Genomic DNA, 14,954 nt, shown 5'->3' on the forward strand with positions numbered 1-14,954 from the left:
TCTTAAAACGTGGATTTTTTTAAAAAAATATGTTTTGGAAAACTGATTTGTCCAATAATCGAAATCTAAAATGACGGATACCTTTTTAAAGATCTTTTATGGATAATATAACATTTTACCTTCTACAGGACAGACATATCTTTCTACAGATAAGTATGGGAACATAATAGTGGTAGGCGATACCCTATGGGCATCTAAAACCACAAATAGCATGCCTTTTATATATCTTCTTTTAAACGAAATATACCATTTCCAGATTTCCTTCGTGAAGACTATCTTTAACAAATGTTTTACTCAAAAGAGGCCTTTTACTGGTCTTCTACATTCCTTCATGCCCTTTTGTAGGCTATTTATAGAAAGAGCCCTCAGAAATGTTTGTAAAGCTAGAAGACATTTTATGTGCATTCCATGAATTATAGAGATTTACAGTTCCTCTGTGGGTAAAAGACCTTTAACGGTCTTCAGGGGATCAGGGCATTTTTGAAGGTTTTCAATATATACAAACCTAAATAAATATACCATTTCCAGATTTTCTTGGTGAAGACTATCTTTAACAAATGTTTTACTCAAAAGAGGCCTTTTACTGGTCTTCTACATTCCTTCATGCCCTTTTGTAGGCTATTTATAGAAAGAGCCCTCAGAAATGTTTGTAAAGCTAGAAGACATTTTATGTGCATTCCATGAATTATATGAATTTACAGTTCCTCTGTGGGTTAAATACCTTTACAGGTCTTCAGGGCATCAGGGCATTTTTGAAGGTCTTCAATATATACAAACCTAATTATCTTCTATAAGAAAAGTAATTTCAAGGGTCTTCTATGGTTAGATACCATTGTAAACGTCTTGTATAAAACAAGACCTTTTATATAGCATTAAGAGACCTTTTATATAGCATTAAAAGACTTAATAAAGCATAAGTTGTTATACAACTGGAGGACCTTTCATATGTCCTCCAGAGAATCCCTGCATTTAACTCACCGAAAAATAATCAGCAATAAAACCAAACATGGGCTTTGCTATGACATACATTACCGGCAGGATGCAGGTAATGTAGCCCATTACCTCTGGAGCTATGCCAATTTGTTTGCCAATAACCGATAACTGGGGAAGAATTGGGCCCATGGCTGGAAAGTAAAAAGACACATATCAATCGTTTTCCAAAAGCCTTTAAAAAAAACCCGCCACCACTTACCCGCCATAAAAAAGAAGAAATGGGCCTTGATGGGCAACAAACGTTTATTGATCACGGCCATTGCTTTGACGTTTCGTTGCTTTAGTTTTCAAAACTTAAATTTTATATCACAGCAATTTTAGAAAATAAAAAATATATTGAGGTTCAATCTCAAAATCACTTTGTTCGTTTCAGAATGTCTGGCGTTGGAAATCTCACGTTTTAAATTCTCATTGTTGTGAATTCATTTCGTTGGGAGGAAAAATATTGCAGTTTTACCTCCAGCCGTTGGAGGTTATTGCTGGCTAACAAGTAACTAACAACACCTGGGGCATGGGCATTTTTCCAAAGCAGTTGATAGACATGATGGGTTACCGATATCGTTTTTACTCCTCTATCCTCACTCTGCGGCTCTCTTGTGTAGCTCTTTTTTGTGTGTACGAAGAGCTACAAGTCTTGTAATCTGTTCTGGGAGAAAATAGCTGAAGATAAGCCTCTTCTAGCCAGTCGTTGTTAGTTTATGATCTTTACCAGGGGTTTTTGTTTCGTTGTTGATGTTGTTGTGGTCTGTCGATTTTATAGCGAGCGAGTGAGCAGCAGTCATCAAATGTTATTGTTTGTTTGCCATCGTTTCTGATCTAGCCATGGATCGCTCCGCTCTCAATTTTTACTTTATGGGGGTGTTAATATTGTGCTGAAATGATAAGAACCCAAACAGAAATGAGAAATTGTATATTAATGATTTGCAATAATAAAAATAATAATATAATAACAATAACCATATTGGTTGATAATAAAAGAGCAAACATGATGAAATGTTAATGACTCTTGGCTGGGCCAACCTATTTTCTGGTCTCTAGCTCTATTGCACTGGGCACAGTGTTGCGGGTTGAAAGTTTTTGAAAGAATATATATTTTTTGGATTAAAAAAAATATTTTTAAAAGTTGAAATTGATTTAAAAAAATTGATTGAAAAATGATTTAAAATTGATTGATTAGATTTTCTAAAAAAATGTTTTGAGGGTCCAAACTGTTGAGAAAACTCTAAATACCTTGCTTTAAATTTTTCCAACAAAAATATTTAGAAAAACGTGTATTTTTGTAAATTGAACAAGAACGGTCTGACCTTGTTCTGACTGTCGATTTGTAAAACTATTTTTGTTCCTGAATAAATTCGATAAAATATTGAATATCTCTGTGTGTTCCGTTTAAAAGGCAAATGTATAAGGTGAAAATCTTTCCAAGAGAAAGTAGGAATACACATTACTCCCAAGATATAAGAGTTAAAAAAAAAACTTTTTTTAAAGTCCAAATTTAAGTTTTTAAATAGTTTATTTCTTGAGGATTCTAATAATCGTGGATTTTATCAAAAATATTTGTTGCATTTATTTTTTTTTACTTTTGTAAAAATCCACACTTAGTTATACCCTCAGCCACATGGCTAGAGAGGGTATATATCATTAGATACGACCAAAACGTGACTGATCGAAATAACGATTTTAGACCCTATGTCTTGGAGCAAATCCGTTTCAGGACATTTGGAGTCGATCTGGCGATAACGAGCACGATAACTCTCGAAGGGAGTATCCGATTTGGTCCAAACTTGGTACATCCTAATATTATTGTCAAACTTAGATCGAGTTAGGAGATCGGCAATATCGGTCCACTCCTTCTGGTACCTCCCCCACAAAATGTCAAAATTTTCAAAGAAAATAATTTATTGCACAGAAAAAGAAAGGATAATCCGATTTTGCTCCAACTTTGCAAATCCTAATATTTGCACCAGTTCTACGTCAGGTGCGAAAATGGACGATATCGGTTCACTCCATTAAGTACCTTCCCCACAAAGGGTCAAAATTTTGAAAAATTATAACTCCTATAAAATGTGATGTAAGAGTCCGATTGTCTTCAAATTTCACAATTCACAATCTTTTTTTTAACCCAAGTTCTGGTGTGAAGTTGAAATACATTGGTCCACTCCTTCTGGTACCTCTCCCACAAAATGTAAAATTTCCCCCACAAAGGGTCAATATTTTGAATATTCATGAAGCTCATAAAATACGAAATTTACATCCGATTCCATTCAGACTTGACACATCCCAATATTTCCCTCAACACAAGATCTGTTATAAATATGGTAGAGATCGGACCATTCCTTCTGGTATCTCCACCACAAAAGTTCGAAGTTTTGAATAACCAAAACGATTGTAAAATCCGAAATAAGAATCCGGTTCACTTTAAATTACACCAATCACATTAATTTTATTAGGCCAAGGCCTGGCGTGAAGATGGTACGGATAGGTCCACTCCTTCTGGTACCTTCCCTACAAAGGGTCAAAATTTTTAATATTCATGAAGCTCATAAAACACGAACCCTACATCCGATTCCATTCAGACTTGGCACATCCCAATATTTCCATCAACACAAGATCTGTTCTAAAGATGGTATAGATCGGACCACTCCATCTGGTATCTGCCCCACAATGGGTCAACATTTTGAATACCAAAACTATCATAAAATCCGAAATAAGCATACGGTTCTCTTCAAATTACACACATCACATTATTTTTATTATCCCAAGGTCTGGTGTGAAGATGGGATATATCGGTCAACTCCTTCTGGTACCTCTCCCACAAAGGGTCAACATTTTGAATATCCATGAAGCTCATAAAAAACGAAATTTGCATCCGATTCCATTCAGACTTGGCACATCTCAATATTTCCATCAACACAAGATCGGTTATAAAGATGCTACAGATCGGACCATTTCTTCCGTTACCTCCCCCACAAAGGTTCGAAGTTTTGAATAACCAAAACGATCATAAAATCCAAAATAAGCATCCAACTCTCTTCAAATTACACACATCACAATTTTTTTATTACTCCAAAAACTGGTGTAAATATGGAATGTATCGGCCCACTCCTTCTGGTACCTCCCCCACAAAGGGCCGAAGCTTTGAATAACCAAAACGATCATAAAATCCGAAATAAGCATACGGTTCTCTTCAAATTACACACATCACATTATTTTTATTATCCCAAGGTCTGGTGTGAAGATGGGATATATCGGTCAACTCCTTCTGGTACCTCTCCCACAAAGGGTTAAACATTTTGAATATTCATGAAGCTCATTAAACACGAACCCTACATCCGATTCCATTCAGACTTGGCACATCTCAATACTTCCATCAAGACAAGATCTGTTATAAAGATGGTAGAGATCGGACCATTTCTTCCGGTGCCTCCCCCACAAAGGGTTAAAATTTTGAATAACCAAAACGATCATAAAATCCGAAATAAGCATCCAACTCTCTTCATATTACACACATCACAATATTTTTATTAAAATTGGTTGAGGGCATACACTTTTTTAGATTTTTTTTAATAATATACTTTGTTGTTTTTTTAATATCTTTGGTGTGTCATATAATTATGGATTTTATAAAAAATATTTGTCTTAATTTTTTTTTGCATAAATTTCCTCCCAGAAAAAAACATAAAAGCTTTCTGCCAAGCTTCTCAAAGTGTCTGCCAAAATAGCTGTGAACCTGATTTGTTTTTTTTTCGTTCTTTCCAGACTGGAAAATTTTCAAATTTGTTGTTATAATTTTTAATAATTTTATTCCATACAATAAAAAAGTAGGCAGACTTTTTTTCACATTGCCTTTTGCCATAAACTTTATAAATAACTTACAGCATAGGCAAGTAACATTGTAGTTGTTGTTATTATTCTTGTTCTTAGAAATCTTATCTTAGTCTGAAAGCAAAAAAAAAAATGATTTTACAAAGATATTAACCCAAAGCGTATTTAGAGTAAAAAAATGTCTTAGATAATATTGTTCGCGCGCTCTCCCATTGTTTTTCTTTCTCTTTTTGTAAACAGGAAAATAATTTATGAAAATAAAAGCGAAACCCTAGTTGGGAAATTATTTATGTGATACTATGACGATGTTATAACACGTGTTAACAAATAACAATTTAATTGCTCCCGGAGGTGTGAAAGGGGGAATTTTTCTGAAATAAATGCAATGAATATAAATATTTGCAATATTGAATGAAACAGAAATTCCCAAACGAGGAATTGAAAGAAAAAATAATTTAAAATTATTCAATTTTTTGTTATGGAAAATAATGGCAGATGACTAAGGGTATTATGCATTGTGTGATTTGCAACTGATATTAACAATTATGAATTGTTTAAGGAAAATTAAAAATAAATCAAAATAATGGAAAATTTTCAATAATAGCTGCTATAACTCTTGATAATATGGCGATTGCATATCAACTAATCTAATTTATGACTCCCTAAAATATAAACAGTGGATATTGGAAATAATACATAAATATAATTTTGTGTTGCATACTTTGGGGATGAGGATGGGTTAGTAAAAATCCCATGTTTAAGGAAGGCTGGAGCATGGAACAATAAAAAGGTAAGGTAGTGCTACCAGCTGATTACAATTTTTTTCTAAGTGTGCCCGACTTCTGCCAATTTTTTTATTATTTATTGTTTTGAAAAATATAAATAATATTTTAATATAATTTTATTTTAATATAATTAATATAATATTTTCAAAATAATTGATTGGAAGACACGTAAATTGCGAGACGCGCATTAAAGCTATTCGCCAGTTTTGCCATAGAATTGAAAGATAGAACTGTTTAGATCATATTTTTGAAAGAAAATCCAGGCATTAGATTCATTTTTTTTTGTTTAACTGATCTTAAAACATGAGGAAAAATATTGAATAAATGAAATCAACTTGTGGCATGCAAATTTGACAGGAACCGAGCATAGACTCTGGGATGTATTTTTGTAGTTTTACGAAGCTGCTCTACCTCCTTATTGTACCATGGGCTGGAGTTATTTCATCACATTTGTGTGCTGTTTATGAGACATTGTCATCCCTTTATTATTATTTTTCTCCCAATAAGAAGAAGAACAAACAATGACGACTGATAGCCTATGCTTCTTCTTTTTCCATCATTTGTTTAATTGTTGTGAAACATAACAACTTTTGCCGGCTGTGAAATAAGAAAAGGAATTAGCAATTAGAATAAACAAAGTTGAAAATCGATAAAATTGCAAAATAGAAATATGAGTAAATGAAATTATAAAACATTTGTAAAGAAATGGTCAATTTGATGCAGAAACCGCGAGGAGGCCGAAAACATTTGGTGTTGGATGTTGAGATTCTAATTTTGTGGAGCCTGTAGAATTGTTGTAGACAAAATGCATTTTGAGCAAATGGTTCGTGTCTACAATAGATATAGTAACAGCTCATGACAAAGGCATGTTACTATTAGAACCTCAATTGCAGAAACGAATGACAAACAAAAGTTTGAAAAAATCCAAAAATGTGATCTGAAAATTCTTTTCCACATACCTCTCCAAAATTTTAGTGGTTTAAATCATATAACATTGGAGGTATTTTCAAATATGGCAATTTTAACTCTGCTTTGTCCTATCTTAATACTTCTGTGTCTTTAAGCTTGGGTTATTTCATCAAATTAATCTACTATTTATGAGACATTGTCATCACTATGTCCGTGAGCTTAATGTTTCTCCCAATAAGAAGAAGCACAAACAATGACGACTGATAGCCCATGTGCTTCTTCTTTTTTCTTTATTTGCTTAATTGTTGTAAAACATAAACACTTTCGCCGGCTGTGAAAAAAGGAAACGAATTTGCTAACTGAAAAATTATTTAATGCAAAAAAAGTTGTTAAAATAGAATTATGAGTAAAGGAAATTATAAAACACTTGTAAACAAATAGTCAGTCAGTCGTAGATGCAGAAACCGCGAGGCGGCAGCACACATTTGTGGTGGATGTCGAGATTCTAATTTTAAGGAGCCTGTTGATAATCAGTCTTTTACAAAATTTTCAGCTCCAAAATGACTTCAAAATCGAAAATGTTTGGAGAAGCTGATAGCATTACTAAGGGTGGAAATACATAAAGAGCATATTTGGCTGACTTAAGTCATCGGCTGGCTTCTTCGTAGATGAACACAGGAGTTTTAGGTTGACTTAGTTCGATTTTGGCCCTGGGCTCCTTTGTTCATTTCCGAAGAAGCCAGCCAGATAAGCGCTTTATGTATTTCCAGCTTAAAGGAGGAAGGCTTCGTAATGACGCCATGATAGGTAAACAGATTATAATTTCTTTTTTTTTTAATTTTTAAACAGTTTGCGGCCAAAATGAAGAATATTTTCGCGATAATATTCGGTATTTATTATAATGCCACGGTCGATTAATACGAGCGAAGAGCGACCATCGGCTGTTATGGCGGCCCACACCATCACCAAGGCCGGTGCTTGAGTTCTAGTGGCCAAAAGAAGGTACACATTTTCAGCTGATTTCTTTGGCAAGTAAACACGATCATTTTGTTTGTTTAAAAACTGCAGGACAACGAATGTTTTCTCATTGGAGAAAACCAAATTCGGCAGTTCATCACTCTCGACCACTTGCGAAGCAACTCTTTAGCTCTTCTGAGTCCAATTTTCTTTCTGTTCCGGTGTAAGTTCTTGCAGTTTTTGGAATTTCAATGGCTTTACCCCGAGCTCCATTCATTTTTCAATATTTACCGAATGGAATATAGTGATATGTTCAGCTAACGAGTCATTTTTCGGCCACTGCGACGCGGGTTTTGATCAAGTCGCTTCTTTACTTTTCGAACCATTTTTGCTGATGTTGCTGTTTTCTTCCGTCCACTTCCTAGGCTACCAGTATCACGGTAACGAGTGATGGTACGAGACTCAAAAGATTTATTCACATTTAAATGCTGGAGAGCTCTAACGATAGCCACTTGTGGATTTCCAGCCAAATATAAAGAAATCACACTATCACGCTTGAATTCCATCACGAATAACTTTTTTTTCTAACAATATAACTAATGTCTTCTGAATGACAAGCTCACACAAAATATTTATAAGAAGTAGTACTAGTGACAAAGTCAATAGCAAGTCTATGCTATTGACATTTCCTACAGGTTACTTTTACTATTTTCGCCTTAAAGATCCCGTCCTTTTTCACCTAAATCAATAATTTTTTAAATACCATTTTAAGCATTAACTGCAACCTGATGTCAATGTTTTTTTCCTGAGAACAGCTGGGAAATTGAAAGCATTTCTATTTTTGGAAAAGCACATGCCTTTGCGAAACACAAGTGTCGATAAGATTTCAATAGGAAATTGAGATATCAACTTTTGTGTGTCCAGAATCGCGTGCCTTTACAAGACTGCTTAATAACATTTATTAAGAATATTGTCTATATGGTGAATGACATTTACACAGCAGAACAATGTATGCACAGGTTGGCACGACATCACCAGGGCAATGATGACAATTTGGTGCTTTTCCAGCAGAAATCATTTGAGTTTCGATGTGTAAGAAACGAAGAGGTTCTTATTACTTTTGTGAGTGTGTGGTTTAAGCCATCGCCTGGCTTCTTCGTAGATGAACAAAGGAATTTTAGGTTGACTTAGTTCGATTTTGGGCCCAGGCTCCTTTGTTCATTTCCGAAGAAGCCAGCCGATGACAAGCCAATCAGATAAGCGCTTTATGTATACCCACCTTAACAAAGGAGTTTTAGGTTGACTTAGTTCAATTTCGACCCATTATTTTAACTTGCTTACCCTACGCTCCTATGTTATTTTAAGAAGAAGCCAACCGATGACTTAAAGGTGAGAATACATAAAATGCCTTTTTGACTTGCTTATCTCATCGGCTGGCTTCTTCGTAGTTGAACAAAGGAGTCTTAGGTTGACTTAGATCGATTTTGGCCCTATGCTTCTTTGTTCATTTCCGAAGAAGCCAGCCAGATAAGCGCTTTATGTATTCCCAGCTTAGGTCATCGGCTGGCTTCCTCGTAAAATAACAAAGGAGTTCTAGGTTGACTTAGTTCAATTTCGAACCATTAGTTTTACCATATTTTTTACCCACCCTACGCTCGTTTGTTATTTTCCGAAAAAGCCAACCGATGACTTAATGGTGGGAATACATAAAACGCTTTTTTTGACTGGTTTTAGTCGTCGGTTGGCTTCTTCGTAGAGGAATAAAAGAAGTTTAGGTTGACTTAGTTCGATTTTGGACCGACGCTCGTTTTCTCAAAAAAAAAAAAAAGAAAAAACGTTAAAAAGCCGAAATAACGGATTTAGACCCTTGGTCTCTTTGGATCAAATCCGTTTTAGGACATTTGGAGTCGATCTAGCGATGTACGTCCGTCCGTCTGTCTGACTGTTTTGCTGGTGCGCACGATAACTCTCAAAGGGAGTATCCGATTTGATACAACATTGGTACATCGTAATATTATTGTCAAACATAGATCGAGTTCGGAGATGAACAATATCGGTCCACTCCTTCTGGTACCTCCCCCACAAAAGGTCGAAATTTTCAAAAAATATATTTTTTGCACAGAATGAGAAAGGATAATCCGATTCTGCTCCAACTTTGCAAATCCTAATATTTGCGTCAGTGCTAGGTCAGGTGTGAAAATGGACAATATCAGTCCACTCCATCAAGTACCTCCCCCACAAATGGTCAAAATTTTGAATAATTACAACTCTTATAAAATGTGATGTAAGAGTCCGATTGCCTTCAAATTTCAGACACCCCAATATTTATAGTAACCCAAGGTCTGGTGTTAAGATGAACAATATCGGTCCACTCATTCTGGTACCTCCCCCACAAAAGGTCGAAATTTTCAAAAAATATATTTTTTGCACAGAAAGAGAAAAGATAATCCTATTTTGGCTCCAACTTTGCATATCCTAATATTTGCGTCAGCGCTAGGACAGGTGTGAAAATGGACAATATCGGTCCACTCCATCAAGTACCTACCCCACAAATGGTCAAAATTTTGAATAATTACAACTCTCATAAAATGTGATATAAGTGTCCGATTGTCTTCAAATTTCACACAGCCCAATAATTTTATTTACCCAAGGTCTGGTGTGAAATTGAAATATATTGGTCCACACCTTCTGGTACCTCCGCCACAAAGGGTAAAAATTTTGAATAACCAAAACGATCATAAAATCCGAAAAAAGCATCTGATTCTCTTCATATTTCACACATTCCAATATTTTTACTAACCCATTGCATGCTGTGAAAATGGAATATATCGGGTCAAAATTTAGAATATCCATGAAGGTCATAAAAGGCGAAATTAACATTCGATTCCATTCAAGACTTGGTACGTCTCAATATTTCCATCAACACAAGATCTGTTATAAAGATGGTAGAGATCTTACCAGTTATTATGGTACCTCCCACACAAAGGGTCAACATTTTTGAATAACCAAAACGATCATAAAATCCGAAATAACCATCCGGTCCTTTTCAAATTACACACATCGCAATATTTTTATTAACCCAGGTGCTGTTGTTAAAATGGAATATATCGGTCCACTCCTGTTACCTCACCCACAAAGGGTCGAAATTTTGAATAACCATGAAGCTTATAAAAGACGAAATTGACATCCGATTCCATTCAGACTTGGCACATCTCAATATTTCCATCAACACAAGATCTGTTATAAAGATGGTAGAGATAGGACCATTCCTTCTGGTACCTCCCCCACAAAGGGTCAAAATTTTGAATTACCAAAACGATCATAAAATCTGAAATAAGCATCCGATTCTCTTCAAATTACACACATCGCAATATTTTTGTTAACCCAAAGTCTGGTGTGAAGATGGAATACATTGGTTCACTCCTTCTGGTACCTTCCCCACAAAGGGTCAAAATTTTGAATATTTATGAGGCTCATAAAACACGAAATTAACATCCGATTCCATTCAGACTTGGCATATCTCGACATTTTTACTAAGACAAGATCTGTTAAACAGATGGTAGATATTGGACCTTTTCTTCTATTACCTCCCCCACAAAGGGTCAAAGTTCTGAATAAGCAAAACGATCATAAAATCCGAAAAAAGCATCTGATTCTCTTCAAATTTCACACATCCCAATATTTTAACTAACCCATGGCATGCTGTGAAAATGCAATATATCGGTCCACTCCTTCTGATAACTCCTCCACAAAGGGTCAAAATTTAGAATATCCATGAAGGTCATAAAAGGCGAAATTAACATTCGATTCCATTCAAGAGTTGGTACATCTCAATATTTCCATCAACACAGTATCTGTTATAAATATAATAGAGATCGAACCATTTCTTCTGGTACCTCCCCCACAAAGGGTCAAAGTTCTGAATAACCAAAACGATCATAAAATCCGAAATAAGCATCCGGTTCTCTTTAAATTTCACACATCACAATATTTTTATTAACCCAAGATCTGGTGCGAAGATGGAATATATCGGTCCACTCCTTCTGGTACCTCCGACACAAAGGGTCAAAATTTTGAATATTCATGAAATTCATAAAACATGAAATTAACATTCGATTCCATTCAGACTTGGCACATCTCAATATTTCCATCAACACAAGATCTTTTTTAAATATGGTAGAGATCGAACCATTTCTTCTGGTACCTCCCCCACAAGGGGTCAAAATTTTGAATTACCAAAAAGGTTAATAAAATCTGAAATAAGCATCTGATTCTCTTCAAATTACACACATCGCAATATTTTTATTAGCCTAAGGTCTGGTATGAAAATGGAATATATCGGTCCACTCCTTCTGGTACCTACCCAACAAAGGGTCATAATTTTGAGTTACCATGAAGCTCATAAAACGCGAAATTAACATCCGATTTCATTCAGACTTGGTAAACCTTAATATTTTCATCAACACAAAATCTGTTATGAAGGTGGTAAAGATCGCACCATTTCTTCTGGTACCACCCCCACATAGGGTTCAAGATTTTTTGGAAAACAAAACGCTCAAAGAAAGCGAAATAAGCATCCAAATTCATCCATCCATCTCCTCCACCCCAAATATTTTTGCTAGCGCAAAATCTGTTGTGAAGATGATATACATCTGCCAACCCTTTCTGGTGCCTCACCCACAAAGGATCACAATTTCCAATACTTATATCTGTCATATATTGCGAAACAAGTCGGCTATTCTTTACAACTTGCTATATCTAAATATTTCTCTTAACCACAAATCTGATATGAATATGAAAGATATCGAAATTTATGATTTCGCATAAAATTGGATATAAATGTTCGATTTCCTTCAAATTCTGCCCACACCAATATTTTTATCTGTATTAGATGAAGTATAAAAATGGAATACTTCGGTCCGCTATATCTGTTACCTCACGCATATTTCCAAATTTTCCAAAAATTTGCACATATCTCATATAAAGTATAGGAAGTAGTCGATGTAGTCCAAATCTGGCACGTTCTAATATTTTTATAAGTCTTACAGTACGTTTACATATAAATGGGTTAACCCACTGGATTTGGATTATAATTGTCATATCCATTATCTATACTTCAAATAAAAATAAAGTAGGTTAACCCTACAAAAAGGCCAAGCATAAACATGGCATTAGGTCAGACACGAATTGGTAAATATTGGCCAACTGCTCCAAGGGAACCTCCCCCCTAAGAGTTTGAATAATCATAACTAAAGGCTGGGGGTTATAAATTTTCCGGCAAAACCTACTGATACTATTTTACTTGAATTTTTTCGTTCCTTTTCCCATTCCAGAACATATGAAAATGTAAATATGTTACTACAATAACTGATTTTTTCTTCATGATATCGAAATAAATGGCAAAATTTGTAGACTATTGCAGTTTCTGAAAAATACCAATTTTTTATTCAAAAAAAAAAAAATAATAATAATAATAATATTAATTTGGCGATTTTTATTTATTTTATGCATTGACATCACTGTTTTGATTTTTACAAACAAAACCAGTTTACCTGTTCTTTGAATAACAATGTATTTTTTGTTGACGTTATTTTTTTATTTAACTGACGTTTATACGATACGCGTAAAAAAACACTAACAGACGCCACGCCGGTGGGTAGCAACGCTCTAGGTTTTCTACCGAACTGGGGATTACCCCTTTCGGATTGAGTATTCATGTTAAATTTGAGTTGAAGCTGCAATTTTTGGAAATTCCAATAATAATATTTGGTACGTACTTTTAGGTTCCTGGTTTTTTTCTTCAAAATTTATTGACATAATTTGTAAATGTCGAGAGGGAGATTTCAAAAGAAATTTAGTAGCTTTTCACAAAATCTTGTTAATTATTTTTAGAACTTGTGTGGCGTCCGCAGACAAAGAGTTTGTTTTTTTTTGTTGTCTATAGAGTTGTTGTTGCCGGTCGACTGACGTTTGGGAGTTGGGTTGGGTGTTTATTTTTGAATTGCAATCGATTTTTAAAATTGCAAAAACAAAAATGTTTACCTTTCTTCGTACGTTCGATGTTTGTGGCGAAGAATGATAAGAGTTCTCCTTGTAATGAAACACTGGTGAGCAAAAATTGTGGAGTGAGAAAAATTAAAAAAGTCATTTCCTGTATTTTATTTTTAGAAAAGAAATAGTTTATTTCAGAACTGCAAGAATGTAAAAGTTTTTGCGACGATAGCTGATTTTCCCTTTGAGATATCGAAAAAATGTGCAAAACTAGTAGATTGCTGCAATTTATACTTCTATGATGATTTGATTCCTGTAGGTTCTAGAACAGAGCAAATATATTTTAAAATTTGTGTCACCGGGTCGTTATTGTTTGTATGCCACAATTTTAGTCATTTTTTCTTAATATTTGAAAATTTTAAATTTTTAAATGTTTTTACTGTGTCTGACAAGAATATGCGAAATATGACACATATGATATAAAAATCTCAAGTTGGAGTAACAAATTTACATTGTTCCTTTTTTAATTATGGGATGGTGAATCAAAACAAAAAACAAGTCAAAAAAGTACCCTCCACCATTCGGAACGAATTTGGAAATTTTCAGAAAATAAAATCATTAAAACATTCTGTTAAATTTTAAAAAATACCAAATATAGGCATTATATTGAGGTGTATACTATGTAGGCCTACCTAGGCATTGTTTGTCATAAGCTATTACCATATTCAAATTCGTAACTCGAAATAAACGGTGAATAATGTTGTAAAATCATCAAAATATCGTATATAGGGAGGTACCGTTATATCGGAGCTGTGCGAAGACCTGGACCTGCATAGACAATTTTCTGTCATAGGCTGTAGCATCCATTACGAACTTCAAATACCACACCTCAAACTATTTCGGTGGGTATTGTACCTAAAATCGTCAAAATACCGAATATAGGGATGTACTGATATATGGGCCCTATACGAAGACCTGAACCAGCGTAGACAATTTTCTGTCTTAGGGTGAAGTATCCAATTCGAACTTCAAATAACAAATTTGAAACAATTCCGGTGAATAATGTCGCTAAATTCATTAAAATACCGAATATCGGGAGGTACCGTTATATGGAGGCTATATGAAGAAATGGACTTGCACAGACAATTTTCTGTCTTAGGATGTAGTATCCATTTCGAACTTTAAATACCAAATTTGAAACAATTCAGGTGAAAAATGTCGCTAAAATCATTAAAATACCGAATATCGGGAGGTACCGCAATATGAGGGCTATATGAAAACGTGGAACTACATGGCCCATTTACGAACTTAACCTGCCTACTAGAAAACTAAACATGTGTGCAAAATTGTAGCCATCTATCTCAATTCATTCGAAAGATAGCGTGATTACAGCAGACAGACAGACGGACAGACAAACAGACGGACATGGCTAAATCGTCTTAGAATTTTACGCTGATCAAGAATATATATACTTTGTTGGGTCTGACATGAGTATTT

At 34.7% G+C, this 14,954-nt stretch overlaps 1 protein-coding gene across 3 annotated transcripts in view; it reads right to left on the bottom strand.

Annotated features, from left to right (window-relative positions):
* LOC101887638 (major facilitator superfamily domain-containing protein 6) overlaps window positions 1-14,954 on the bottom strand; it is a 53,731-nt gene that overhangs the window by 6,161 nt on the left and 32,616 nt on the right. Inside the window, exons 2-4 of one of the 3 annotated variants that reach the window (XM_059126264.1) lie at window positions 1,703-1,865; window positions 1,193-1,634; window positions 979-1,124 (exon numbers count right to left, since the gene is read on the bottom strand). In XM_059126264.1, coding sequence (XP_058982247.1) covers window positions 979-1,124; window positions 1,193-1,253 — 207 coding nt within the window. In that variant the 5' untranslated portion in view covers window positions 1,254-1,634; window positions 1,703-1,865. Of the gene's footprint in view, window positions 1-978; window positions 1,125-1,192; window positions 1,866-13,243; window positions 13,418-14,954 lie in introns of those variants that run through there. The other 2 variants (XM_059126263.1, XM_020037407.2) reach the window with 2 other exon arrangements.

The sequence above is a fragment of the Musca domestica genome, unplaced genomic scaffold (assembly GCF_030504385.1).
Source record: "Musca domestica strain aabys unplaced genomic scaffold, Musca_domestica.polishedcontigs.V.1.1 37, whole genome shotgun sequence".
Lineage (NCBI taxonomy): Eukaryota > Metazoa > Arthropoda > Insecta > Diptera > Muscidae > Musca > Musca domestica.